The sequence below is a fragment of the Rhopilema esculentum genome, chromosome 20 (genome assembly GCF_057945365.1).
Source record: "Rhopilema esculentum isolate cy_ngs chromosome 20, ASM5794536v1, whole genome shotgun sequence".
Classification (NCBI taxonomy): domain Eukaryota; kingdom Metazoa; phylum Cnidaria; class Scyphozoa; order Rhizostomeae; family Rhizostomatidae; genus Rhopilema; species Rhopilema esculentum.
Window position 1 is genome coordinate 10,284,078 of NC_142834.1, and position 27,991 is coordinate 10,312,068.

The 27,991-nt window shown below is 34.3% G+C and overlaps 1 protein-coding gene across 2 annotated transcripts; it reads right to left on the bottom strand.

The window, feature by feature from the left end:
* Positions 1-1,180: 1,180 nt before the first annotated feature.
* On the bottom strand, positions 1,181-27,987 carry LOC135687269 (uncharacterized). 2 transcript variants are annotated; one of them, XM_089114305.1, is made up of 25 exons: positions 27,576-27,987; positions 22,088-22,266; positions 21,477-21,502; positions 20,874-21,027; positions 20,121-20,173; positions 19,144-19,164; positions 18,801-18,855; positions 18,287-18,397; positions 17,935-17,987; positions 16,964-17,059; positions 15,442-15,513; positions 14,774-14,879; positions 14,184-14,271; positions 13,156-13,243; positions 12,688-12,834; positions 11,799-11,903; positions 8,556-8,613; positions 5,617-5,719; positions 5,179-5,308; positions 4,260-4,411; positions 3,390-3,477; positions 2,996-3,067; positions 2,359-2,464; positions 1,999-2,068; positions 1,181-1,532 (listed from the first exon to the last, which is right to left on the bottom strand). In XM_089114305.1, exons 1-24 carry the CDS (start codon positions 27,680-27,682, stop codon positions 2,013-2,015), a joined length of 2,226 nt encoding a protein of 741 aa, XP_088970431.1. In that variant the 5' UTR covers positions 27,683-27,987; the 3' UTR covers positions 1,181-1,532; positions 1,999-2,012. The 2 variants fall into 2 exon arrangements, with proteins under 2 accessions (XP_088970431.1, XP_065059861.2); XM_065203789.2 differs by having other exon boundaries at positions 22,085-22,266.
* Between the last annotated feature and the right edge of the window lie 4 nt (positions 27,988-27,991).

A 27,991-nucleotide genomic window follows, 5' to 3' on the forward strand; every position in this document is an offset into this window, starting at 1 on the left:
AAGACAAAAAAGTATCTACGTGTCAATTATGAGTTAGTCAACTTCTGAGCTCCTCTCTCCCCGATATATTTATTCAAACTGTTATCCAATAACTTTCAAAACCTTATCAGTACCACTTTGCGAGCTTTTGAAATGCAAAAACATCGATAACATCGATAACATCATTTTTAGCAAATCACTTCATTACCTCTGCACAGCCAAGTCACTCAGTAAAGCATCATTCCTTGTCCTTTTAACGGACCCACTTTGCTAGCCTGAATTCAAGATCGTCGAAAAGACATTTTAAACATAGACAACACAGAATTAATTTCAAACACGTTAATATTTGATTTCGGGCTTTTTCGGCCCCCACGGGAGAAAGGTTTACTTTGAAAGATGTATTATCGTTAAAAAGAAAAGCACCTTAATTTTGAGCACGGCACTGCCCCAGCTGAACTCCGCTATTGGCGCTACTTGCCATCACCGACCTATTTCATTGTCAAAACACACTTAATAGAACCTTTGATCGTGCATTTCCCATAGAAGAGGCTGACTCTTAAAAAGGAAAGGCATCTGCTAAAGAATGTTTAACATCTTCGTATGAAGCATCGGGTCCGAAAATCAAACTGACTTGACTGACCTATTGATGGTAAACATGGAAAATAGTCATACCTGGCTGGTTACAGATCACTGTTATAGCATTTCTGATGTAATGCTAATAAGATCACAGATACAGCAGAAACTGTGTCTTTCAATACAATTACTTAGCAACGAATACTTTGTAGTCTGCAATTTGATGCCTGTTGCAGCCCGCATGTGTCATTTCATTAAGACAAGATTCCATACATGCGTGAGGCTGCTAGTGACAGCTTCCTGCCATCTCCCATTCATCACGACCCTGCCTTGCAGTTGAACGACTCAATGGAGAAGCTTTTGAGTGACCTCTTGATGGCTGTAGGCACGATGGTGACCCAGTATTGCAATCATTATGCCTGCAGCCATGAAGTGGTCGCGGCCTCCGCCATTACTGGAGGAGGGGATTTGGGGGAGAGGAAACTTTCAACTATTTCCATATATTCAAGAAAAGCTTGGTAATACTTGAAACAGTTGAAATACAAGGAGACCATGTCTGGATAAAATACATGGTTTGCAAACGAATTTGTTTGAATGAAAAAGAAACGAAACAGCCCAGAAATCTAGATTTTTCTAAGGTGTAGAAAATGTTATAGACTTGCAAAGTCAAAAGTTAAAGAAGAGTATGAAAGCTTAGTAATACTTTTACTGTACACAGTATTTCAAAGAATCTTGATGTGAACCATTTCATCTATCATAATTGATGGCTTTACATAATACTATACTTAAGAAACTGAGAAAAGTTTGGAAGATCGCTGTTAATTTTAATGGAGCACTGCTGTTTTTTGAAATGAACTCCTCATAGTGATTTGAGCAGATGTTCCAATAATTAGATGAGGCTTTCAAATCCCATACTTGAGCTCCAACTGATTTTATTATCTGCACCCGACGGATCTTGGAGCAGTCGATTTCAGCTGCATCTACAATGATTGTTGATTGGCATGCAAAAAATTTAACTCTTAAAATTTCGAATCTAACGTTTCAGTGGAAGATGGCACCTGCTAGGCTTTGCAGAATGAAATGGTTTACAGATTCTGCTCATTACATAAATCAATTTCTATTTTATAGTTCAAGGAAAAGTTATGCAAAGAAAAGCTTCCAAATCATGAATTGATTTGCTGGTATTAATACGAGGCTTGATTTGAATTTAAAAAAAAGATTGAAATGTAAATTTTGAATGAAATTGTATTGAAATTCAAAAATGAAAAAAGACATAGCAACGGCTTGTATTCGGGTGGCTTGTTTGAAAATGTGTGATTTGGTTAATTAATTTTAAAAGACGCATACTGCAGTTCGCTGTTAAATTATTGTATGTATAGGCACATCAGCAGATAATTTACAGTTTTTTTACAACTTACAAAAATGTTTTGAATTATAACAGCGTACCTAATTGGCGCTTTCTATCTAATCATGCAGTCTTCTTCTGATATCCAGTAAGTAAATGATCGTTTCATTCCTGCACAAATGGAAACAAAAACGAAGAATGAAAAATAAAGCAAAAATATCTTGAATCTGTAATATATGCACTGCATTTTCTGAAATGCATAAAACACTTCAAAACACAATTCCATGGAAAACTGTGCAATGAAACATGATTTCTAGCATCAGTTTTTGTGGTTCTATATCATTTTAAAAGACAGCTGAATCCCTAAATATTACATCATTCCACCCATAATGTAAGCATGAATATGTATGATCTACACTACCTAAATACAAATAAAGAAACACAAAAGAGAATACGCATACCTCGATTCCAAGAACTTATATAGGTAACCACGGCTTTGTTTTGTGACCAATCAATTGGACCAAATTGCTTTAATCTGATTCTAAAACATCCTTTTCGAGATGCAAGCTGTATATATGAACGTAAATGAAAAAAACTGGGAAAATATTCAAAGAAAGTGATGTATAGCCACGGTTGAGCTTGATATGTTAATAGCAATGGTTTATAGCAATGTTAATTATGGATATTTGTAAAGTTTTACATTTTTAATTGATGATTTGTATGACTCAAGCTGAAACAAATATGCCTACTCATTGGTGCTGATTTATTTTGAATTTTACAAATACCTAGAACTTCTTGCTTGTAGACAACGAAAAGCAATTTACGGCTTTTTCAATTGTCATCTAGACCAGACTTATTGATCATTTAATTGGTATTGATAGTGCAAGATTCTGTTCAATTATAAATGAGCAACAACAAATTATACTTCTTAGCACCTAATTCTTCGCACAAAATATAAGAAAATGCTATCAGATTTCAATTCATTTTTTATGAAAAATGTTGGTGCTCCGGACACATTGAAAGATGAAATGTTGATACTCATTTTATCTTAATAAGGTCGAAATACTCCATGACAATGATGGTAATGCAAAGACTTACACTTGTAACGTAAAAAATTGTCCTGTTTGGTAAATTCACATAGAATAACAATGATTTGTTATTCCGATGAACCTGAAACATGAACGTCACAATATTAATTGATATAACATTTTTCATGCAGTTTTGAATTCTCTGTTGCTTGTAATCATTCTTAACTCAACCCATCAAGTCTTTAAGTCATAAATTGACAACTGTATAGAAATGGCAATTGTATCAACCGTAATGGTCAATTGCCTAACATTTGTTTTTTCAAGTATACTTAGTATATTTGGATGAATTTATGAATTTATTTGTGTTGGCCTACCAGTAATCAGTCTAACGTATTTCCTATTAATTTCTGATAATAATTCTCCAGAGTCAGAGGGCTTCATTAAGTAAATTAAAGGAAACTTACTCGTTTAAGGTCATCTTCATCAAATGAAAAATTCGGCAGCATCTCAACTGTAACTATGTACATTCTATACAGATTGAGCTTGGATTCTCTACATAAGAATGCAGTGGTAAAAAGATAACGTGTATGATTGTAATATGCTGGCAAACAAATTAAAATTCTCAAATATTGGGTCATAGATATACATTGAGATTAACAAGTTTCATGTACGACTGGACAAACATTACTGAATAAACAGCATATTGAAAAACTTGATTTCTTCATGAACTTTGTTTGTGTTTCTAGATTTCACCTCTTCGCTATTACTTTCCTGTCTTGTAAATACATGTGTGATATGTAATGGCTATATTTGCATGAGAGCAGGGAAAGCAAATATTATGGCAAAATTAGGCTGTTCTCTCGTGTTTCTTATTTGAGCGAATTCGCTCAGAAAATGGAAGAAATTTAACCAATGGTACTCCAGTTGCTGTAGGCTATAGGTGTCTTTTCATCTTTTAACAAGAGGTGCAGCAATCTTTATAGCTTTGAATTCCCTTTCGACACCCTGTGCTATATGTACATGTTTTTAAAGTAGATAAAATTCTCTAAACATTCATCCAGCCTTTCATGTTACAGTCTCAAGCAGTTTAAAGGCAATTGAGAGATGTAGAAGTGGCTTAAGATTTCTGTCAATCAATATTAGCCAATCAATGAGCGTGTGAGTGGAATCACACTCACTGATTGGTGAATTTCTGACTGAAAAATGGCTTAAGCACCTTAAGTATCTGTCAATTGCCTTTAATATCTTTAAATGGTCACATTTATTTACAGGAAATCAAATGTTGAATATATATATGAAATATTAGCCATGAAATCAACCATGGAATTTCGTACCTTAAACATATCTTCATTTCAAGCGGTTGGCAGTAGTTAAATATAAACAGCTTCCTTTCCACGTGAGGTTCAATGCTAACACTCACTGTCTGTGTTGAGAGTGGCCATCTTGTTAAAGGAGCAATACTGCTGCTTCCAGCTTTTGGAAATTTCTGTAAGTTGCATGCATAGCTATTATAAGAATGATTTTAAAAAACTGAAGGAGCAGAATTGAAGAAGGAAAAAGTTTCAAGGTCATAGCTGTTGCTAAATTTTTGGAAATATTTTCCATATAATGCTCAAAAGCATATGTTTTGTCTCTGTCCTCTAGACGTTGATAGTCTCTGTCATAGGTTTTGTTTTCCTTCAAATTAAAACATTTATAGTATCAAGATGTATTTTGCTTTAAAGAATCTCCCTGCTTGATTGGATTAAACCTTCTTCTTTTCACGTCATCTTGATAAAGATCCGCTTGTAACACATAGTTAATCGATCGTAAAATGTACCTTACTTACTATTACAAGTAATTGAAGAACATATGTTTATAAATCATCGAACTTAATTCTACTTCGACTAAGGAAAAACTACTGGGGCTTTTATTAGCTATATTGAAGGGATACAGTCCACTTTACTTGATTGAATCGTTGTATGTGAAAAGTAGTAATCGATGAATGAATATGTTTGTTAGCAACTTGATATGACTTGATTAGCATGACTTGACTTCATTTTCTAAGAGGAACTTATGTTTTATTAGTAATGATTGTCAACTTAAAGTCCCTCTCACATTGGACTAGAAATAACCAATAAGACCACTTGATGAAAGAGCAACAGCTTCTCATTGTCCCGATCAAATGTCTGCGGCCCATGATTTCTTCTTCAAAGCTAATCCATGAACAAAGGAAATGACATAAAAAACAACAAAAAAGTATTTTGACAAAACCTTTTCTTTGACTTCTATCTCTATAGACTCTGCTACGTCAACACCAGTCACTGATGAGATTATAACAGGCTCAAGAACAAATTTTCCCGCCCTTGATGGTGCTCTTAACTTTAACTGTTGGTTTTCGTTCCTGCATGTAACACAATTGCAGTATTCCAGTTCAAATAAGGGATAAAGATACAAAATTTATCAATTATGAATAAAACCTTGAAGATGATAAAATTTGCAGAGATTGCTGAAATAAATTTCATTTCATAATGATTATATGCAGTATGGTGATTTAATTGACCGAAAGCCTAGAGTTAAACAATTTCCTAATATTCAGCGTTCTTCGTTGCGTCAAATTAAACGTTTATGATAAAGAATTTCTGAGTTTTTGAATATTTTTGGGGAGTCACATTTTAATATTTTTTTAAGCTAAACAATGTTAACACATACATTACATCGGTTTTTGCCCAAACCCAAGATGTGCAATTTCCTGCCAACGTTAGAATCTCTTCCTCTGGTCTGTATTGTGATCGTTTATATAACAAAATCTTTTCTATAACAAAATGAGATATCTCTTTGTAGATTTTAAATTAAAACAATTTATTATATCATAGCTGTTTTTGATATACTTGAGCGTTCTAGAATCTCGGTATTCACGCCTTAGATTACTTAAAGGTTGTTATTTTGACAGATAAAGAAATCAATTCAGTTTTGTGTCTATATATATATATTTATGGCTGTAGGCATTCCTGAGATTAAAGAAGGATGATTCTACTCAAGCGTCCAGCTCTAAGTGACATTTTAAGTTTTGTCAATCAAGAGCGGTACTCGCTGTTGCATAAAGTTGTAAAATTGTATCATCACAAGTTCAACTCATCATTTCAGTTGACATCAATTGCTACTGTTTCTCATTATTTTTCCAATTTGAGTATTAAGTCTTTTTCTATTGCCTCTCAGCAGTGCAAAGTTGAAAATCTATCAAAACAGTATGAAGTGAAAAGCCCAAACAGCTTGTTTTGAAAAAGTTTGGAAAGCCCAAACAACTTTGGATTTGCCAACGTTTGGCTCAAGAATGATAATGAGTAATTAAAAAAACTTATCATCCGCAAAAAAATGCTAACGACATATTTAGATTTAAAATAATAGACTAATAAATGTACAAATCAGTTTTTCATAGGGAATTCCGACTGATTAAGTAAAGCCTTGGCCACACGATTCGATTTTTTGCTCGATCTTTCTCTCGACATTTGATCTCAAAATCGAGCGAAGTCGAGCATAGGTGGCCAAACGATTCGATCTTTCGCTTGATTTTTCATTCGACTTTTCACTCACGCCAACAAAATAAAGGCAAAGAAACGCAAATCGGCTGCCGTGTTTATCTTGTGTGCAAATATCCTTTTACAATCTATTGACGAACTCGAGCGACATAAGACCATGTTCGTCTGTTTCATGCAGGAACCGCCATTAAATACTTATTTCGTTTAAATAAAATAATATTTTCAGGCAAAATTTTGTTTCTTTTGACTAATTCCATTCATAAATTGAAATCCATCACTTAAAAAGGTCCCCTGGACCTCGAGGCCCCAGGGTAGAATGCTTCCCTGCCCAGCATAAGAGTTGATAACTGCGCACGCGCTCACTCGACAAGGTGGCCAAACGATTCGATTTTCATTTAACACCACCTTTTTCACTCGACTTTTTTTGATAGAGATCAAACTTCACTCGACATCACTCGACACCAATCGACTTGCTCGACAAGGTGGCCAAACGACTCTATTTTTCACTCGATTTCTTGTCGAGTAAAAAATCGAGTGAAAAATCGAGTGGTTTGGCCGGGGTTTAAATCTTTTAGTTTTTCCTTTCTTGAATATAAATTATATTTTCTTTATTATTTTCCCTAAAACTTTTGGTACTTTAACACAATAAGAATTTCTGTAGGTGAAATTTTTGTGCCACAGATTTAGCCACACTTTCAAAGACGTTTTTAGGTATAAGGAACAAAAAGTTGCTGTATCCTTTGAAGAAAACGAAAGTTACAATGGCGGTGCATAATCATTCTTGCAAATTCCACGAAGAACTTAACAAAAATTCTAAAAAAACAACTGAGATTTAAATATTATATATAAGTCATACAATTTTACGTTTTCGATTTGTTGTCCTGATACACAAGAATCCTTTTCTTGTAAACTGGACAATAAATTAGGTTTATATTTCCTTACAATAGCACTGTAAACATCGTACTTAATCAAATAAACTCGTTTTGTGTTCTCATTTCTTTATGCTTCATATAGCAAACACCAGTGATGGCAATGATGAGTCACATGCCATAGGATAAATAAATATTGAGTTTCCTTTGACTTTATCTCAGTGCGTTTCGGAAATTTTTCTAGCAAAAAGCGTAAATACAAAAGGATACATACACGTTGCAACGAGAAAGCGCTACGTTTCATGGCAAGCATTCGACAGGAATGCCATATTTTCAAACAAAAAATATCGTTACAAAATTTTGTAATAACAATAACAGAAAATTGTAACTGTCTTTCAACATATACAAAGTTTTCTGCCCACCCTCTCAATGCAGACACTTCGTAGAAAAAGTATAGACATTATATCAATGCTATTAAGTGTCTACTATTTGATTTTTCAACCCTTATGACAAAATATTAGCCAAGAAATTTGAACAGTCTTATGATACTGCAAAGTCCTATAGATTTGCCAGAGAAACCGTTTAATGTTCTGTTTGAACATTTTAGCCTAATGTGAAGGGCTCGATTTTGTGGAGAGAAAAAACACTTGCATTTTAGTCTTGCAATCTGTATAACATCAAAGATTGAAATGCGTTCATTGACATCATCAGTATTTGCTGTTTCCTTGTTTCCACCCAATTTTCGATACATAACTTGGCCATCCTTTAGTTGGTGTTCAGTATGTTTTATTCTTTATACTAATGTTGGACTTAGGTGTAATTTGCCTATCATTCTTACAAGCATCAATCAAGAAAAGAAAAAGCTAGTCTTCTCAGATATGGCAAAATATTAGTTCGCCTTCTCCTATAAATACTTAAATCAGCAAAACTAACTTTATGTAAAATCCCAAATAGAAAACCTTGAATGCAATACCATTTTTATGAAGAAGGCAGTTCTAAAAGTTTTAACAAAACGAAAAGATGGCAAGTCTCAGATTTTCTTAAAATGTGTTCCGCGTGAGAAATCAGATCGAAATAACAGTACTTCTTATTTACCATGTTTACAGCTGTTGAATGGTCAAACAAAAAAATTAGTTTTGTTTATTTTGGGCCACTTATCTTCAGAATTTGGTATAAACGTTCTTCTAGCATGAAAGAGTCAAAAATTAAGTTTCAAATTCCTTAGTTAAGAAAAATATCTTACCTAGACAAGGAATATCTGGATCAGAGTCACAATTAGTGATAATGCTTAGCCCGCTGTTCTGAAAGATAAAAAATACTCCAAACTCAAGTAAACTAAATCTTAAATTGTGTATGCAGAAAAATATTGTACATAAGTATAAGTAAACAAATATGCAAAACGTCCCAATAAGATGGGAGTGGCAAAATATCTGGTTTCTTCTACATTTTGCTACCAGACCAGATGTTAAGGCCGAATGATAAACAATCCATGCAGTCATAAATCAAGTGTTTCCACAGCATTAAGTAGAAGATTTTGCAGTGAGCAACGAGCTCTAAGACAATGATCAAGAATATACTGTGAAAATAGAGACTGAAAAGCAGACATACACAACATAAGCCAATTGTTATGGAAAGAGAAGCAAGAAAATAAAAAAAGAACGTTAGCATTATATTCTTAAGGGACAAAGTCAAAGATGCAAAACGCTACAATCTTTAGGCAATAAATCTTTCTTCAACCAACTGCATCGTTTACGAACAATGTCGGTTTCATTTTTGCGAATTTCAAGAGGTATTTGTGTGGTGATAAATCTCCTAAGGCTTCTTCGCTAAGAATGATATTTGAAATCTTCCAGGTAATAGAGGTAGATGGTTAAAAGGAAGCAATCGGTTGTCATCAGTATTTATTGTTGCAATTGTTACAAAAAAATATCTCTCATAACAACGGTTAATAATAAAGAGAGATTTACAAAGAAGCTCTAAATCAGAGTCCGGAAAAGTTGTTAACCTTCCTCCAGACAAAAACATCCCAGAAGGCAAACCTGCCTCACAAAACAATAGAAAGTAGGCATGATTTGGGTGTGTCATAGGAGCTTCTATTGTTTTTCGTGGACCTTCCTCCGGTCAGTGGCCGTGCGACCGTAATGTTTTCCTGACTCTGCTCAAAATTTACGTAGTAAACGTAGAAGTTACCTTTCACATGTTATTAATTTCATGACTCAGATGGCCCCCAGAAAGACTGTCATTTTATTATATAGCAAAAGCTTTATGATATATGTAGAGCAAAATATTAAACGTTCACAAAACCTTGAAAATTGATCACGATAACAACTCTTGGCTATTCCCATTAATAAATTTTTAAAGACATGAATTCGCGAAGTTTATTTAAAGTGGAAAAAGGCCTTCACTGTCATTGCAATTTCTTACAAGCCTATATGCGTATTAAGAGTGAGCTTCCGCCCATACGTCCTTGTTTACAGCTACCCATTCCTACGTAGCCATATGTGACGGGACATTGGTAAATGACTTTCATGTTCAAATCCAAAATTTTCAATATGAATTTCGCATTTCATGAATGTTACAATTTTGGCACCGACCACAACGGGTAAAAGGTGGGAGCTCTACTTCTGAATACAATGATTTAAGCTATGAGAGTCGCAAAGATTCAAACAAAATAGCCCATGATGTCCACCCACTCTACCTACACCTTGTCTTCTTGATTATTCAATTTGCTAGTCAGTCATTATTCTGCTAAATTGTATTCACAACATGGTTAGCTCCTACGCTTGGACATTAGTATCTCGTGGCATGAAATATTTCTATGTATTTTTTATATAGCAATTAAAACAGATCACAAGAACAGGTACGTTAAAAGAAAATGTTTCCTCGGCAAAAGGGAACTTCTCTATATGGTAACTTCTGTAATTATTAGTGGTGTTATCAAATCGTTAAGGAAGGTGCTTTGGTCTTCCTCATCCACGGCAATATTATATTCTCATACATCACAAGCATTTCAAAGTACTTATCATTGACAATCGCCTATGGTTTGCGATATATGAGGACAAGACTTTAATTGGAAAATAGCAGCCTTCCTATCTTGTCTTCCTAACTGATGGATAAGCATCAGGCCTAATGCATTTTATACTAATACTGCAGCAAGCTTATGCTTTCCTCAACAAAAAGGTTACTTTAACGATGTCTTCTTGTGGAAGCATCGGATTAACTGAACTTGATTTTATGAATTGTGATGATGGGACTGAATGCTTTAACTTGTAAATGTATTTCCGTGAAAGCCCTCAAATTGGAAGGCCACTGTTACAAATGCCATTCCTACAAAGCCATATAAAACTGGATATCTGTTTTCCTTCATTGAACGTCGGTACAGTTTCTTGCTACACTAAAGCGAATTAAAAACAACTAAATCATCATCATTGTCAAAATTAATCACTCATAGCAAATACTGCATATGTATTGCTTGTAATGATCAAAATTAGGATTGAGCGATGAAAATTCTGATATTTTAAATATTCGTATTCTCGATCAGATGAAATTTTTACATATAAAACACGAAATTGTTTGATCGAATTGAGCAACATGTTACCAAAGAGCAACGTGTGACACTCTTCTAATTTTCAACTAAACCGCATCGATCCTAGACGCCTCTATCTATGAATGTTACAGTTTTAGAACCTACGCTGGCGGGCAATAGGTTGGAGCACTACTTGCCACCTACGAGAGTCATGAAAGCTCAAACAATGTGCCCTATGATATCCGCCCACTCTACTTGGATATTGTCTTGTTTGATTACTGTAAATCCACTAATGAGCAGTCGGGGTGCCCATTAAAATTTTCATTTCTTGAGGGGCGCTAATTCGAAGGGGGTGTTAATTAGTTTTTGAATTATTTTCTAGATAGAGTCGGACAGTTTAGGAATTTAACATTAGATTGCGGAAACAAAAAATGTGAAAATTGCCAAAATTTTGCTCTTAATTTTATTGTAAATGTCACATGCTATTCTTTCTTAAAGCAAATGATGCCACCAAGAATTGATACTTTATGAAAATAGTATTAGATCAAATTGTATGATGATAAAAAGCCTAACTATGAAAACTAAAAAAAAATTCTCCGGTTTTTTCCATGTCGCTAATAATCCTTCGTACCTTTTGTAGTTCTGTGGCATTTCCTGGAGTAAACTCGAGTGAAGTTCTTTAGAATGTGGCAATGCGCAGGCACGTAAATACGGGGGTTGTGAGAGGTTGTGACACACCCCATAAAAATATTTAAATTATTCGAAAAATTTTAGAGTGATTGGAATATTGTGAACCTTCACAATCATCTCCACTTCAAAAGAAATATCCATCAATGTACGTCCCTTGCGATGCGAAAATGGGAGACCACGTTCACTCGCTATAGGAACTTCCATTTTCTCACAATTCAATTCAATTTGATAGCTAAATCGTTAGCGTCGTATATTGAAATGAAAACCTACCTGGAAAATCTGCTTTGCGGTGACATAATCTTTTCCTTTACACTGAGTATTGATTGTTCCTGAATCCCTTGAATACACGTGGTTGTCATTTTGACGATTCTTTATCTGTATTTGAAGTTTTGAAAGTGTTAAAAGTTTTGAGAATCGAATGAACAAAACAGATGGAATTAAGATAAAGATCAATAGACAAAGTACGTTACGAAACTTCACACTAATCAGCTTTTCAAAAACATAGCCATTTGGATTCTGGTGATGGTCATGACAACCATTAAGGATCGATAACAGTGGCAAAAGGGAATTAGCGATCGTTGTATAAAATCTATTTTTGTTTATTTCTTTTCCAAAGGCTTTACTCTTATTAAACTACCAGAGACCCCTAGTCTTAACTTGTTTTGTCTTTTCTTATATAAGATTGCATTGGCAAGACAAGCACTAAGTTTTTTCTAGCCTTAAACAAAGTTTCTTATAAAAATTAATGTAGCTACATTTTACCGACGAAAATAGCTAAAAATTCTTAAAACGAAGCTTACAAAATAATGCAGTTTTCCAAGTTAACGATAGCATTTTAGCTTATCGATGTTACAAGTTGCATCCTTGTTGGGAGTTGCTGTTTTAAATCGAATTCTAAGCTTGAATTGGTTAATTTAAAATCTTGAACTGAAGCTTTATATTTATTTTCCGTAATTAAGTAGAAAATGAAAGAAATATTGGAATCTCTCGAAAGCTAATTAGTATGGGTAAAATTATAAATGATCTCAAAATTATGAATAAACATACTAATATACAAAAATTGTGCCATAACACATCTGATTTTGCGTATAAATATTTTACAAGATATGGTTTCTCTATCAACTAAACTCCAGCTCAACACTAATACGAAAAACCTTACATTTGGCCCAGTTATCATGCCACTGGGCTCATTGTCGCTTTGCTTCGAATTCCCAATAAAGAGTATAGTGTTGCCAGCTGCATCAGAAGCAACCACTGAGAATTCTTCATTGGGCTCAAAAGAACTTCTGGCAACACGCAACTTTGCCTACGGAAGATCTCAATTACTTTCAATTATTCGAATAAATCAGCCTAGAAGTTGTCTACATTTTAATATATATTCATATCATATTCGTATTATATTCATATGTGTTCTCAAAGTGAGCAATCAACTGTCACAGCTTAAAACTGAAAACATGATCCTGAAAACTTTGCAATAACAATTGGCAAAACAGGTGTACAAATGGAACTGATGTCAACTGAACGCTAATCATTACAATATATAATTCATGTTGTTTTAGATTAATGGTTTTAGCTCAAAGTCATTCAACTAAGGATTTAAAGAAGACAAATGTATATGCTACTAAACCTTGATTTTTGGCTTCCTGGTTGCTATTTTGATATTCGTTCTAGCAGCAACGATTTCTTTTTCTTCAACAACTTTAAAGATAAGAAATCTAAAAAGGGAAAAAAGTGAAATTAAGATATAATTTTTGATTGCTTAAGATATGCATAGTTTTATTTCTTTCATTGAAAAATAATAAAAATAATGAGCTTTCTCGACTTTGTTGATGCCAGTGAAATCATCAATTGCCTTGGTTTGACAACTTCAAGACCAAGAATGCCCCTTAATAAAGTATAGAAAGTACAGTGCCTTGCAAATTTTAAAAATATTTCAAGTAAAAATGCACTGGAATGAATGCTTAGAAAAAGCCATTTCTTGACACTAAGGTTTTTTTGAAGTTACACTATAGATGAGAAATCTTACTTTAGAAAAGAGACAAGATTTTACCTATTTGACGAAGAACTATACCTATTTTTCCACACATCTACCCACAGCCGACCCAGACAACTTCTTTGACATTTACAGAAACCCTTAAAATTTGCACTACAAGACAGCAACTACTTTATTTTTCATCGCCACACTATGCTGGAAAACAGCACGTATCTTCCTCAGAGCTGGCCCACTCATAACCAAGACAATCTTAACTTTCGAGACTATAGACACTATAGGAGACCACCTTTTCAAAAGAGCCTTAATTGGCAGCTAATGTATTTTATAAAATGACAACAATATTTTTACCTGGAAAAATAAAAAATGATTAAAGACTTATATTGAAAAGCCCGAAAAGCTCAACATATCTCATTGCTCTTAAAAATGGGCAAACTTTTAGATATTTAGAAAAAAACACTTTTTTTACAAGTTAAAAAGAAAAATATGTATGATTTTGCAGTTAAATTACAGTTTGGGGATTGCTAAAACAGCTATATTCTCACGTGCTATTAGGGTTTGGCTCAATTGTACAAACCTAAAAAAATAGAGCGACTTATTTATTTTTAGGTGAAATAATTCATCTTCAGAAATTGTTAAATGTTGGCAAAATAACGGGTTCATACGTGCATCCAGGATACATGTTTTTCGTTACTTCGAAATTGATTGAAAATCTATTCTGTCCCCTGTCACACAGCTCATCACGTGTTGGACCTAAACAGAAAAATTTCAAAGTTGTTTCATAAATAGGCTGTATTGTTTGAAAAAATATGATTGCTTAATCTTACTTTGGAAAATGAAAATATTTAAAAGTTTTTTGAGAAATTCTGCAATTGCTTGAAAATAATTTTAACCATGCTCACAGCTTGCTTTTACAACATGTTGTTCAAACTTTGACCATTTACTAAGTTTTTCACAAAAACTTTAATATCAATATTATAATATCTTTTTCGCTCTTATTTTTATCAAGAAAAAGCTGGTTGTTACCTCAAGGGAGTATTTTTTTTTCTAAAGCAAGAAAAAATAGTTTCACAAAATATAACTATTTGTCTTTGCACGACCAAAGCAAAAAATAACTCTTTTCTGCTAAGCACAGAAGCTATCAACTGAAGTCTAGCAAAATATGCCTAAAACCTATAGCTGCTTTTATATCGTGGTCGCGAATAAAGCAATTTTACGTCCACGAAGACTCTTTGCGTAGTTTAATATTGCATACCTGTTGAAAATGTGTTCCAAAGCCTAAATATTCCTGGTCGACAGAACCAAGACGAAAATAAATCATTGACTCTTTCGTGTTTTTGGATTTCTCCATTGCAAACAATCTATTAAATATACAAAGAATTTCCAAAAATACACGTACGAATCAAGGAATCTTTACTAACAGGGTCATAAGAAAACTACGTTTATGTTTTTTTTTCAAATTTTAAAGTGCCCCATGTTTAAAACTCTACCAGCCAAACACAATGCAATCTAAAGTATGTAAATGATTTCATTTCTATAAAAAGATTGCTCATAATATTTCAACAAATATTCATTGAAATGTTGTCTGTAAGCTTTCTTCTAACAACAAAAATATTATTGGTGCGCGGAAAAATTTTTTTTAAGTGCGTGGGCACCAAAATATTTTGCCATGCTTCAACATGTTCTCAAAATCATAACAGAAAATAAAAGTAGCCAAAAGTACTTTTAAATTCTTATAAAATTATGATTCAATGAATACCCAGAAAGAGAAATTAACAGAAGACAATTTAGAATTCAATTTGATAATTGCTTATTTAGTTGCATATTCAATAAGCCTGATGTTTATATAGAGGTTTGGATAGGCGTTGATCCAGATGGGCTAGATTTGAAAACATTTTCAAGTAAGAGGCTCTCGCTGCTTACCTCATACACAAATGCATTTAAACCATCCGCTGGATTATCGTATATGATATCAACTTTAACATTTTTGCCAATCTGGGGAAAAATTGACATTTTGGTACTGAAAATTCAGCAAACGAATTTTTAACAAATAGAGAAAAATTAAGTAAATCGAAGGTTTTAGTCAGAGGTTTCTTTATTTTCATTGCATCAGAAAGAAATCACGAAAACAAATGTTTGAAGGCAACTTCAACTAAAATTTTCATTCTCTGAGGTTTTTAAGAACTCAAATTATGTAGATAAATTTGCAGAAAATACATGCACAAAATTTTTCGATGAAAACCTTTAATATTTCTAAAGCAGGAAAATATTTCCATCTATCTTAATATTCGGGCTAAGAGATTCCTTCAATCAAGAGCATATGAGGTAGTCTCCAATTACTCGGCACAGTGCGCTGTTAGGGTTAGCCAAATTCAAATGACTATCCACATTCTGCTTTCATCCATTCTGCTTGGAATTTTATTGGAGATTTAGAAAGAGCTGAAAACAGCAACTCAAGTTTTGCCTTCCTGCATCACGGGCATCTTTTATAAGATTCTATTATTAACTCATTTTCAAAATTGCCCAGTTGCCAGCACATGACGGCTCACTTACTAGCACGAGTGCTATTAAATTTGCGCAACTGTTACTCCAAAATCAATAATCGCCTGAATTTCGGCTAACAGCACGCTCATGCGCTGGTATCCTGGTTTATAGGGTAAAGAGGACGGAATTTTACAATGCATTGAAACCCAACATCCTGTTTTTCGTAGCAAAAAACAGTGCTGTCACAAACATTTTTTGCAATGAATTCAGATATCATTTAGAATTGGACAAAAGTCTCGAATAACAACTGATTGACTATTGTAGAACTAAATACTGAACGTATCATCTACATAGGAAGCTCTATTAATGGATCAGGAAATGTGGACGTCAAACTGAAAAGGAGAACTGCTCTTGCATCATTTGCTTTCTCGTAACTCGCAAAAGTTGGCGAAATCAAAGCATCAGGTTAACGGTGAAGATTAGAATTTGTAACGCCCGTGTTCTACCCGTGTTCTTGTACGGCTCAGTAACTTAGCAGTTAACTGAGAGGCAAGAGAAAAAATAGGTGTTTTGACCAGAAAGAATCTCGAGAGATAGATGGCAGCAGCATGTACGAAACAAAGATATAAGATCACACCAAGAAGCACTTAGTGTAGAAGTGAGAAAGACGAGGCTCCGGTGGTTAGGTCATGTAGCCAGGATGAACAGCAATAGAATCGCTTAGCCAACAATGGAACGTAGAGCACGAAGAGGTCAAAGAAGAGCTGGACAGCAACGAATGACATGGCAAGCACCAGTTGAACGAGGCTTAAGACGGTGCCCGACTCGGCGTAAGCTGAAAACGGAAGAAGAAGCAGAAATACTGAAATGCTTTGCCTGTACATTTACTGGCAGCACTAGTTGCTACTTAGAGCGAAGTTTATTGCAAAACGGTAGCCCATAATTCATAAAAATAATTTACCTCAAAAGGACCTTCCTGCATCATGATATTTATTTTCATCCCAGAGCGTGAGTAAAATGTTTCATCAGGCACGCGCAATTCTTTTTGAGGCAGTTTCTAGATATCAAGCATAAAATCAAAACAAATGAATTACATTTTATTATATACTACTGAAACTAGAGATATATGCCCCCAAAAAGATTAAATTAGCGTAATAGCCAAGCTCTCATTTTTGGAGAATGCCAGCTCTCTTGCAACTTATTGATTGAAGACGGAGGATGTTTTCTATGCATAGGCATTTACTGGTTGAGGTAACTGAGAGCCAAATTCAGAATGTTTTTCAATAATTAGACGGAAACATGGGATGTCAATGTCACACTTACCTTAACAGAATAACTAGAAGTGCTTCGTGACGTCACGGAGTCAAAGGGATATTAGACAGAGGATTCCTCTGGGAGGAACGAGAAGCCAGACTACCATTCCCAAGCCATAATGACTATACCATAATTATCAAGGGTGCTTTGATTATACTAAAATCTTTGTCAAATTGAGGAGTGAAAAAAATCTATTGGGATTGTTATTTTGAATTACGTTCTCGTTCTTTAAACCTTTGCACTTGGCAATGTCAGGAAATGCCAGGCAATGCACTCAAAAACTTTTCCAACGTCACATTTGTTACAAAAGCAAACATTTAAGGCATCGGATTGTGATAAAAAGGACAGGCTAAGGCTTTAAAGGCTGAGTCATGATTTTCGACCTGCAATGCTTTTTGTGGGCATAACACTTATCACATGAATTTGCCTCGTACTGATTTACAAAGCAGTTCCACAGATCAGTGAGCAGCTCCTTCAATGGCAAGTTGTTAACAATGGATGCCGATGTCACGTGACTCACCGCCTTCAATCAACCTATTCACCAACCAATTACAAAAGTGTTATCGCAGTTAAACATGTATGAAAAGCAAGCGATTAATTATTAAATCAAATTTTTACCTGGAATCCAAACAAGGAACTGGCTACCGCATTACTTGACGTTTCCAAGTTACCTGTAAAATAAAATAAGATGATGTATTTGATTATTCTCCCTCTAAAATGTCATTGCAATCAACCCCCCCCCCCCCCACCCTCCAAGTTTAGACCTTGCATCCAGCGCTCCACTATTAAGATAAATGGAATTCTTCATCTTTTGCACCAGAAAAATAGATGTCATAACGTTTTTGAATTCAGTTTTGAAAATAATTTAATTATTGAAAAAAATAAGGTATTTATATCGCAATTTTGTTTGTCATTTGTGTAAAGCAGTCATTCTTAATTCTACAATCTTTAAAAGATGGCTAATCAATACCTGACCCAATTTGTATTTTGATGACTTTTTCGTAGTTTTCAAGCATCAGTTTTATCAAAAATTTTCCATTTTGGACAACATTACTTGTAGAGAAAGATACACTGGCAATACCTGAAAACACAATGATCAGCAATACAATTTGATGTTCACAGGTTTGATTACAATTGAATTTACTATCATTGGTCTCTGTTAATGGCCTTATTAAGTATTGCCCTCTGTTAACAGCAGCCAGACGTCAAGAAACTTTGATAAAATAATCTGTGACAAAATTGAGCCTGTAATGGCTTGAGAATCAATTGCAAAATAGCCTGATTTTAACAAATAAAAAAGATGAATTGTTGAATCAAATTAATGCAGCAAAAATATTACAGCTAAGAAAGACATCAAGCAGCAAGTTGGTTCAAATAAATTCCTAGGGAATCAGCACTTTTGAAAAATTATCGATTAGCACTTTTTGAAAATTCTCCATTAAAATAAAATAGTGACTGTTAATCTTAAAATAGAAAGTTCTTACCTCTCTTTAAGGGAATATTTTCAATTAAATCATACAGCTCGCCCATATCAAGGTCCTAAGTAAAAAGCAGTTTACAATTTATTTAATAACAAAGAATTGATAAAAGAATAATGTTCCAACAAATTTCAAAGAAATGCCTTTGTACACTTTACAGAAAACAAAATAACCATGTAATTGGAAGATCAAACCTCTACTTATGAAGCAACTGAAAGAGTTAAAGTATATATTCTACATAACAGAGAAAAGCAAGTCCTGTCTAATAAAGTCAGTTTTCGGCATTGAAATAACAAAATTAATTCTATAGTTTTGATCAAATAGATATTTTAAAGTTTTCCATGCTCACCATCAGCATAGCTTTTTGGATCTAAAAAAGACGGGAAGATTTTAAATTCTTTTGGCCTGCAGATTATCTTGCGTTACCCTATTGAGTCTGGTACCCAGGGTTCTCTGGCATTAAAGTAGAGGCCTAGAAAACATGGCTCCCGCCACAGAATCACAATATCAATAACCTAGTTACTAGATCACCATGTAGAAAATGTTTCAAATGGCTGCCAAAGTAAGTCAGTAGTCTTTAAGAAAAAGGAGATATACACCAAATTCAATCGCATATTTAAATTTTTTTGGTAAAAAACTCGTCCCAAATGTACATTTTACAGAAATTTTGTAAACACAAACAAACCATGTAATTGAAAGATAAAACCTCTCTTTATAAAGCAACTGAAAGAGTTAAAACTTGAATTCTTTATATTAATTTATATTCTTCACAAAACTTATATTCTTCACAAAAATTATATTCTTCGTGTTTTCATTAAATCCTGGCCGTGTTTGCTTTTCTTTTTGGTTTCGTTCTCATGTTCGTTTAAAGTTTCTTGCTTGCAAAAATACTAAAGCGAAAGATGCATTTGGTTCATATTTATTCGGTGACAGGAAAGGTACTCTGACGCAAAACATGTGAAGTAGCAGCAGTATGTTGCAATTCTAGCTGAATAATTCGATACTCAAGAAGAAGGAGCGCAGTCGATCATCGGCTTGTATGGCACAATGCCGTAAAACTCTGCTAAATAGAATTCATTTAAAAAACAGGAAAGGTTTTGTTGACATTAAGCTTACAAGTCAACACCTTTTGATCTGCTTAGAAAAGCTTGTAGAAGAAACATTTTTGCGTTTTAAAAATTTTTCAGTTGAGGGAAATGTAAATTTGTTGGCTTTGCAAGAGAGTAAGGACATGATCAACATAAAATTGGCAATTATTGCATGCTCAAAAATCACATGTTGCCTTAATTATCCAAACAAATGCAAAATAGATCAATAGAAACTTGCCTGTCCTTCGTATGGCATTCGGTGATGATCCAACGCAAACACCCACAATTCAACTAAGATATAATGATCCTAATTAACAGTTTCAAATCGCCTGCATCCCGAACGCTTGTGGGATGCTTGCTTTATGACAACCATCTGAAGCAACAAATATAAGATAAGCCACTAATCTTGAGCTTTGCTTCTGTGCACAAAAACCGACAAGACATGTACGTTATTTAATTAAGGATCATTAAACATAAGATTTTTACAGGAACATTGAAGACATCACAAAGCATTACATTTTGCTTACAATACATCGAAAAATCTTTTGGTAGAAGCCTCTTATATTCAGGTATTCTAAATAGATTTTTTCTGTTTTGATACAATCTAAACTAATCACTGTAAGCAGGCATCTCGAAAAAAAGTTTTACACTGGTTACAAAAGAGTTTTTAACTGGTTACAATTTCTAATACCCGAAGACAATCGTATTTCAAAAGGCAAGAACAGTAGAGAATTAAGCGTCTCCAAACTTCCATGTGCAATTCTTTTGCAGTATTTCTTTGATATCGTACTCAAAGGATAGAACTTCTACTGTTTCGTTAATAAATTCATGGAAATCCTTTTGTTTTCGTGGAAATCTCTTACGCTATTTGCAAGAGTGAATCGCCCTTTGCAAGTCACGTTATGTTTGGAATAATGTCTACTAAAGTAGAAGCACTTTTTTAAAAATATATGACAATATACATCGAGAAATTACATTAAAAATTCGATACCGTTTTCTCCAAGCTGGTAGTAAGCTTTGTTTGTACTTAACATTATATCTGGCTTTTCTTTCATTATTCTCACAACCTTTCTCTCTTCCCGGTAAGGATGTTGCAGCATACTAATAACAAGTAGAGCGTACTCATTTTTCACCATACTGGGAACCTAAGACAAGAAATTTAAAGTGTGATATACCAATAACAAGCCTGGATTCCAATATCAAGGTTATTTCATGTATAATGTATTATGTAAAACAAAAAAGCCGGAGAAACCAACACTATAAATGTTAACTGTAATATTCTGACTATCAATAAACTCTGTAGTTAAATATTACAACAGCATCTTATTTCAATGGATTTACTGAATTCTCTAGCCGGCAAAAAGGAATTTTAACGATCTTTCTAACTTCATTTTTAGTGAATTAAAATTTACAGAAAAAAATCAAAGGTAGAAATTTTAAAGACATATTCTATTTCTGGGGTTGTGTGAAAATTGCTTTTGTGAGCGCATCCGCCAACCATTTCACCTCACAAAGAAGAAGGGTTAACATAGAGTAAAGTCAATATTAAGCAGGTTATTGCATGCTAGCAAAAATCAAAAGTGAAATAACGTACCCAGAGCTTTAAAAGGTATGGCTTTCCTGGTAGGAGAAAGATAAGTGTAATAAATTTTCAATCCTTTTATTCAAACCAGAATTCTTATTAAATTGGTTAGTTGATTGAAATCTGTTGACATGTTTTCTAGCTTGAAAGACTTCTAACTCCAGTTCCATAAGTTGATATCTTTCTCATTTGTTAGCTAAAACCATCACGAGAGAAAAATTAAATGTCAAAATATCGAAACAATAGTTGTTTAAAACATGTCATTAGATTACTGCAAGTTGGATCTTCAAAAGACCCTTTACTGTTGGCTTTTGAGAGGACTGACGACATATGCAAAAAAACTTCAGTAACACTTAAACATAAAAAACGTATTAAGAGAGAGAGAGAAATGGGAAGAAACATACTGTTAGATTGGATTAGGCTTATGTAAAGCAAAGTTACCTGCTATTCAAAGCAAGGTAGAGTAAGTGATTAAGGTAGTCAGTTTTGTAACAGGTCATACATCGGAACGTTCGTCAGGTATCGCTGTGCGATGAAAGACTTTAATACAAACTCAACGAGAAAAAGTCTCAATCATTTGTCATAGTCATTTTTCGACACATCAATTCGACAATACACGCTACCTGAATCAGATATCGAGACATATTTTTCTGCACTTGCTAGAACTTTTTCCCCGTGCCAGGTCACTAGGTAAACGTGAATGAGTACATCAGTCTTCAAATTTGACACTAAAACACCAATAGTTGCCACTTTTCCTGGATGCAGAACCTCTGGTGCAGTGAAAACGTAGTTTGATCTGTTCCTACGAGAAAAAAGTAATTTCTAGACTATTTAGCTAACTCGGTGGAACTTTTAACTTTGGTGATATCGTACTTCGTCTGATATCTGCCAGAAAAAATAAAATATTTTGTTCTTTGCGAGTTGGTGCTATGCTGCTTGAAAGTAGAATTTTGCAAAGAACTTGCGCATACCATTACAAAGCGCAGAACTCTTTAATTGAAAGTGATAGTTTCAATCAATGCGCTAATCCCCAGAGTACCAATGAAATTTCCCTTTTCATTTGAATAACAAACAATTTAAAGAAGTTAAGAGCTGAATTATCCAAAGATAAATAAGCATTTTGTTTTAAAACAGAGCAGGACAGGGCACCCATACTTTTAAAATTTTATTGCTCATTTTCATTGATTCCGTGCCTTGTAGTTTATTTTTCGTAGAATGAGTTGAGGGATTCTTCATTGTAAGCGTTGGTTGGATATTTCATCATCATCAGGTACCATCTTCTATCAGAAGGTTTGCTACCATGATCCTCCAACTATTCCCAAATCTGAGTTTTGGTTTGTTGTCATGGTAATAGATAAAACTAAGGGGCTAATAGTAGAGATGGGCCCCCAGAACCACCTCTACAGTGTTTTTAAAGGGACACTATCCCTCTTTCCAGGAGTTCTTCCGCCCGAAGCCGTTGACCCCTGGAGTCGTAGCTCATCCGCCCTCCTTGCCGGTCTCCCGCCGAGTTAGCCGTTGGCCATCGCTCGTAGCCCTGAGCTAGGGAACCTTGCCAGGTGGTACCAGTCGGGCAGTGTGACCAGATCTCAATTTTGGAATTATGCCAAATTTGTCATAAAATAATGCTAGATTTGCAAAAATTATGCTAAATTTCAAATCAAAGCACCCCTGCTTGTAAAAGAGGCTAGAGCATGCTCAGAATATCAAAAGTGACTAAAGTTTCCAATTGGCTATTTTGAACCCCAGTCTAAAACACAGTGTACTCAAAATTGCCATCTTTTCTACACAAAAAGGCAATTTAGATTAATGGTTTTGACATCCAAATTTCTTAACCCCTTGGACGTCATAAATTGATTTGGCCGAAGAAGCAAAAGTTGGCAGAATTCTGGCAGCATGTTGCAAAAAATCACAAAAAATGCAAAGGAAAATAAATTTTTTACATAGATGATATTCAAATTTGTTTTAGAATGATTTCAAATTTGCAAATAAAGAAACGTGAAACAACGTAAAAGATAACAGACAATGTAAGATTAAAGTAAATGAAAGCTTTGTAACCTACAAAGCAAATTTTGATTACACTATCACTCCTCGCAATTGAAAAAATTTAGCTTTTTTGTGTACTGAATTTAGCTGGCTGAATTTGGCTGCCAACCATAAAGTATTTGGCTGCCAACCGTTCCAAACACATGGCTAAACCCTGAAAGTGGAAAGTCACACATTCTAGTGTTTCCAATTTGGTGGTGATAGACAACAGATCAATGGAAACAGCGATTTTTTAAAAACTATCAAAATTATGCCAGAGTTATGCTAGATTCCAAATTATGCTAGATTTTATGCTAAATGACGATTTTTGGTCAATATTATGCTGAAAGTATTATGTTATGCTAGATCTGGTCACACTGCAGTCGGGTCAGGCTGGACCTGTAAGCTAGTGGAGGGAAGGGACGTTGGATATTTACTGGTAGATTTTCCTTTTAACAGCCTCGCCCAAGTTAGGATGCTCACAATACGCAAATAAGTGGAAAAAGACTCATATTTTTTCTGACTCTCTGGCAAAAAAATATTTCAAAAATCATCTGAATGAATAGAAAATGTTCTATTTATTTTCTTTCCAGGCAATAGGGCTAGGTAAACAATTTTTACTTGATGATCCAAAATCTCAAATGTTACAGATACCTTTCAACTCCAAGAATTGATAAATATTATTTTTTGAAACGAGAATGATTCAACATAACGAATTAAAAATGCCTAAAAGTAATAAAAGAAAGGATTCAGATACAGAAAATTTTTGCTAAAAATATGTAGTGATATTCATGCCTAATGATAAATTTTTTTAGGATTACGAAATCTAAGAGAAGCTCATACATAAAGCAACAATGGCAAAAATTTCCAACCATTGTCATGGTACACAAGCTAATGATTTTCCGGTAAGTCGTGGGAAATATATCTGTTGTAATAGATATAATACCCAAACTATATTATTACAAATAAAGTTAAAAAGCATGCTTGTTATTTAGTGAAGGTTGTAATTTGGGAATTTTTTGTTGCTTTATACCGTAGGAACAGAAGACATAATTTTAAAATTTCTACTTGCAAGAAGTCTAGCTAAGGAACGAGTATTAAGTGCAAACATTAGTTTAATTGGTCAAAAATAAAAACACGAACTAGTCAAGTCATTGAAATACCATGGCTTCAGACTTCAAATGATTACAAACTAAATAATCAACAAAAAAGAGATGCGTGCATGCTAGTATATTAATTGAAAGAATATTGGTTGACGATCTTCCAGCTATCCAGAACTTGAAAGTATTGGTTCTCTGGGCTCAGATTATTAGGTCAGCTATCAGTCTACTAGAATTAACTTGCATGTATTCAGACTTGTATAGCTATTTACTATCGGACACCTTGCATTAATGTCTGTGATATTTGGTATATTGAAAAATGATGGACGCGAACTTAAGCATAGGAATTAAACAAATTACCTATTGATAATGACAAACAGAACTTGAAGACTCATTAAGCATTTCAAATTTCAATGAAAGCAAGGGATTTGCATAGTTTGTTTAATGCTATGATGCTAATACTTTTGTTTACTTCATAAGCTTGCACGGATTTTAGCGAATCATAGTCGGTAACAGATGCTTTAAAAGCATAGTGACGTACGGAACTGAAACTTGAAAGAGGCTCGCTGGTATATCATATATGGCTTATCCTAAGGGCCCAGGTTACTGAAACTATTTTTGCTAAGATGGATAAAACATCCGAGTAACCAAAATAATTGTTTTGAAAATTCCTGATCATTAACTGTGCCACGCTAAAAACCAATCGCTCGATGACATACTGATTATGATTAGGGCTTTAAGCAATCAGCTGAAGCTAAATACAGCCATTGTTGTCTGGTAATAAATAACGAATATTCTTCAACATATTCTTTAATCTTGAAATTTGTCTGCATGATTAAGACTTTTCGTTCCTTGACAATTCACAAGCAAAGAAGAAATGGTATCGAAAATCAAGCTGTATCCAAAGGAGTGTGAAGAAAATTGAAAGGGGAAATTCCTTTGAGACCGTGGTTTTTACCAGGCACGCCTAACTCCGTTCTGACATTCTGTACGACTAACGTAGCAGCTAGAGGAAACCGTTTATCAATAGAACCGTTTCAATCTGTGAAATTGATAATTAGCTAAGGGCATATCGAAAAAGTTGACAATGAACGTATTCCTTCTTAAAAAGAAAAAATGACGTATTTTTTCTAAAAAGAAACAGTCTGTACTTTGACAAAGTATTTCAAGGCAGTTTTTTTATGTTTCAACGTGAAGTATTTTTCCAATGAGAGTTTGTCGATAAATTTTTAGTTGATGGAATTCCTTATTTTTTCGGTAAGATCGTCTATCGTTAGGTGAAATAGCATCTAAATTTCTCTTTATCATGACTTCGTCGGTAAATTTTACTTCTCATGACCCTCCACCTCCCGTGACTGGGTGAAGCTCATGGTACGCCAACTAGTTAAGGTAAAGGTCTTTGGAACGTTAAAGCAACGAAAATCAAATTAGCCTTAATTTTTCAGAATAATATTAAATGTAATAGTTGACCTGAATGATTTCTTAAGGGTTTCTAAACATAGGATTAGGTGAATGAATCACCCTTGGACAGTATGACTCGATGTCATAATTCTCAGCCATCATCCCCAATTCTAGCTAAATTCAACCTAGTTGACGACAATTACAAAAAGGCAGGAACCAAGTTTTAAATCAAAGAAAAAAATTGATAAATTTACAATCATCTGCCTGTTCGTAAATATATATTTCTTGTTTGAATAATTTTCATCAGTAATTTGGATTAAAAAAGGTGGCGATAGAAATTTTTTTGGCTGATGTCTAGATGGAAGCCGTCGGATATACCAGGCATCGTTTAATTATAAATACATCTGAGAAACGAAGAAAGTATTTAAAATTTTGGGTGCATATGTAGGCACAGGGACAACTTCGTGAGCTGCGAAATTGACTTTACCTTATCTGTGCACCCGTATATCTCCATATCCACGAAACATTCCCAAGCACAATTTGAGCAATAATCTCGTTTCTATGAAATTAGATTCTTTGAAACAGCGAAATTCTACCTTACAAAATCCTGGTGTTGATTCAGTATCTAATCAAAATACCGTGCAAGGCCTCTTATCAACAAGAAAATTCTGACAAATAAGGCCATTGTCTTTGCAACAAAATGGTGTCTACTATAATCTCTTCAAAATGTTTAAATGATTCCTATGGATAGAAAGCCAAGAGCTTATGTTTGTTTAAGACCTGGAGTATTTAAGCAGTATCCATTCAGTTGAATGGTCTTTTTTGCACTGGCTTTTGCCCAGTTCCATACACTGTTACGTCCAACACCATAAATCACAGTAATCAATGCTGGCTATGTGCCTGCCATTCCATTGCTCCATACTTTGTCCCCTACCTGTCCATTACTCCTTGTAAACAACAGAAGTACATGCTTGCGCTACGTTCTTTATTGATAATTATCTATCGATAATTGATAATTATAATCTATCGCTTGTGTAGAATACCTGGTATCACTTCTTTCTCTTCAATCGCACAACGCTCCCAAAATTTTCATTAAAACTCCTGCTTGTGCCGCTAATTTCTGTTTTCTCCACTGTTTTCGCGACGAGAAAGGTTTATCTTCCAAATAAAGTAAAGTATAAATGCTGCATGTAACGAGTCGAGTGTTGGCGAGAAATGGAAATGTTTTAACAAATTCATAATGAAACATCGAAATCCAGATATGTTTATGTTTTATCAGGGTTAAGACACAAAACACAAATATACTTGCATTTTTCTGAAAGAACCTTCAAATGCCTTTTCTTTTAGAAAACTGATCAGTCAAATTTTGAAAACCCAAACAAATAAATCAGGTACAGAACCGCTACAACATTCATATTAGTAAGACCAATTCAAAAATGAGATTTGTTTGCAGACGCGATATTGGGGTAAGTAACAAACTTGCTAGTTATTTAATACCCCTTCCTATGGTGAATATTTTTATCAAATGGTATCAAAAGCAAAATTGGCGTTTTTTAACAAAATACAAATATATATATATACTTACCTATGCAGGTCTCCCAAGTAAAATCGGAGATGAGGATCGTCAATGGCCCAGACAATTGCTATGACGGCCCACACCAGGGCGATCACTGTCCAGAGTTTTGTAATCATTACGCAGCCTGTGTAGCAATAAAAGCGTCTACCAACGCAGTAACGCTTGTTAAAGGCTATTCCTTGAAATGTAAGGCGAACAAACAAGCTGGTTTACCAATTTACGATAAAGACAGGAAATAGATAAAATGACCGCATTTTCAAGAAACTCTTGTCTTTAATCCATGTCTTGTGCTGTGCACTCTTTGACATCAATACTATTCGTTTGCACTTGGATATAAATGAGCTTTACATTCTTCACAAACCTCCTGCTCAGTTAACAAAAGTCCTCTTGATAAGTCCCGTCTTGCGTAAGTGACAGGAAAAGAA

Bases quoted from the DNA above. Each gene is read 5' to 3' on its own strand.
- LOC135687269 (XM_065203789.2), bottom strand. From the start codon at position 27,682: ATGATTACAAAACTCTGGACAGTGATCGCCCTGGTGTGGGCCGTCATA. The intron at 14,272-14,773 runs GTATGCAATATT...TTTTCTGTTTAG, and splicing joins TTGGAACACATTTTCAACAG to GTCCAACACGTGATGAGCTG. The intron at 2,465-2,995 runs GTAAGTCTTTGC...TCATATATACAG, and splicing joins CAATTTTTTACGTTACAAGT to CTTGCATCTCGAAAAGGATG.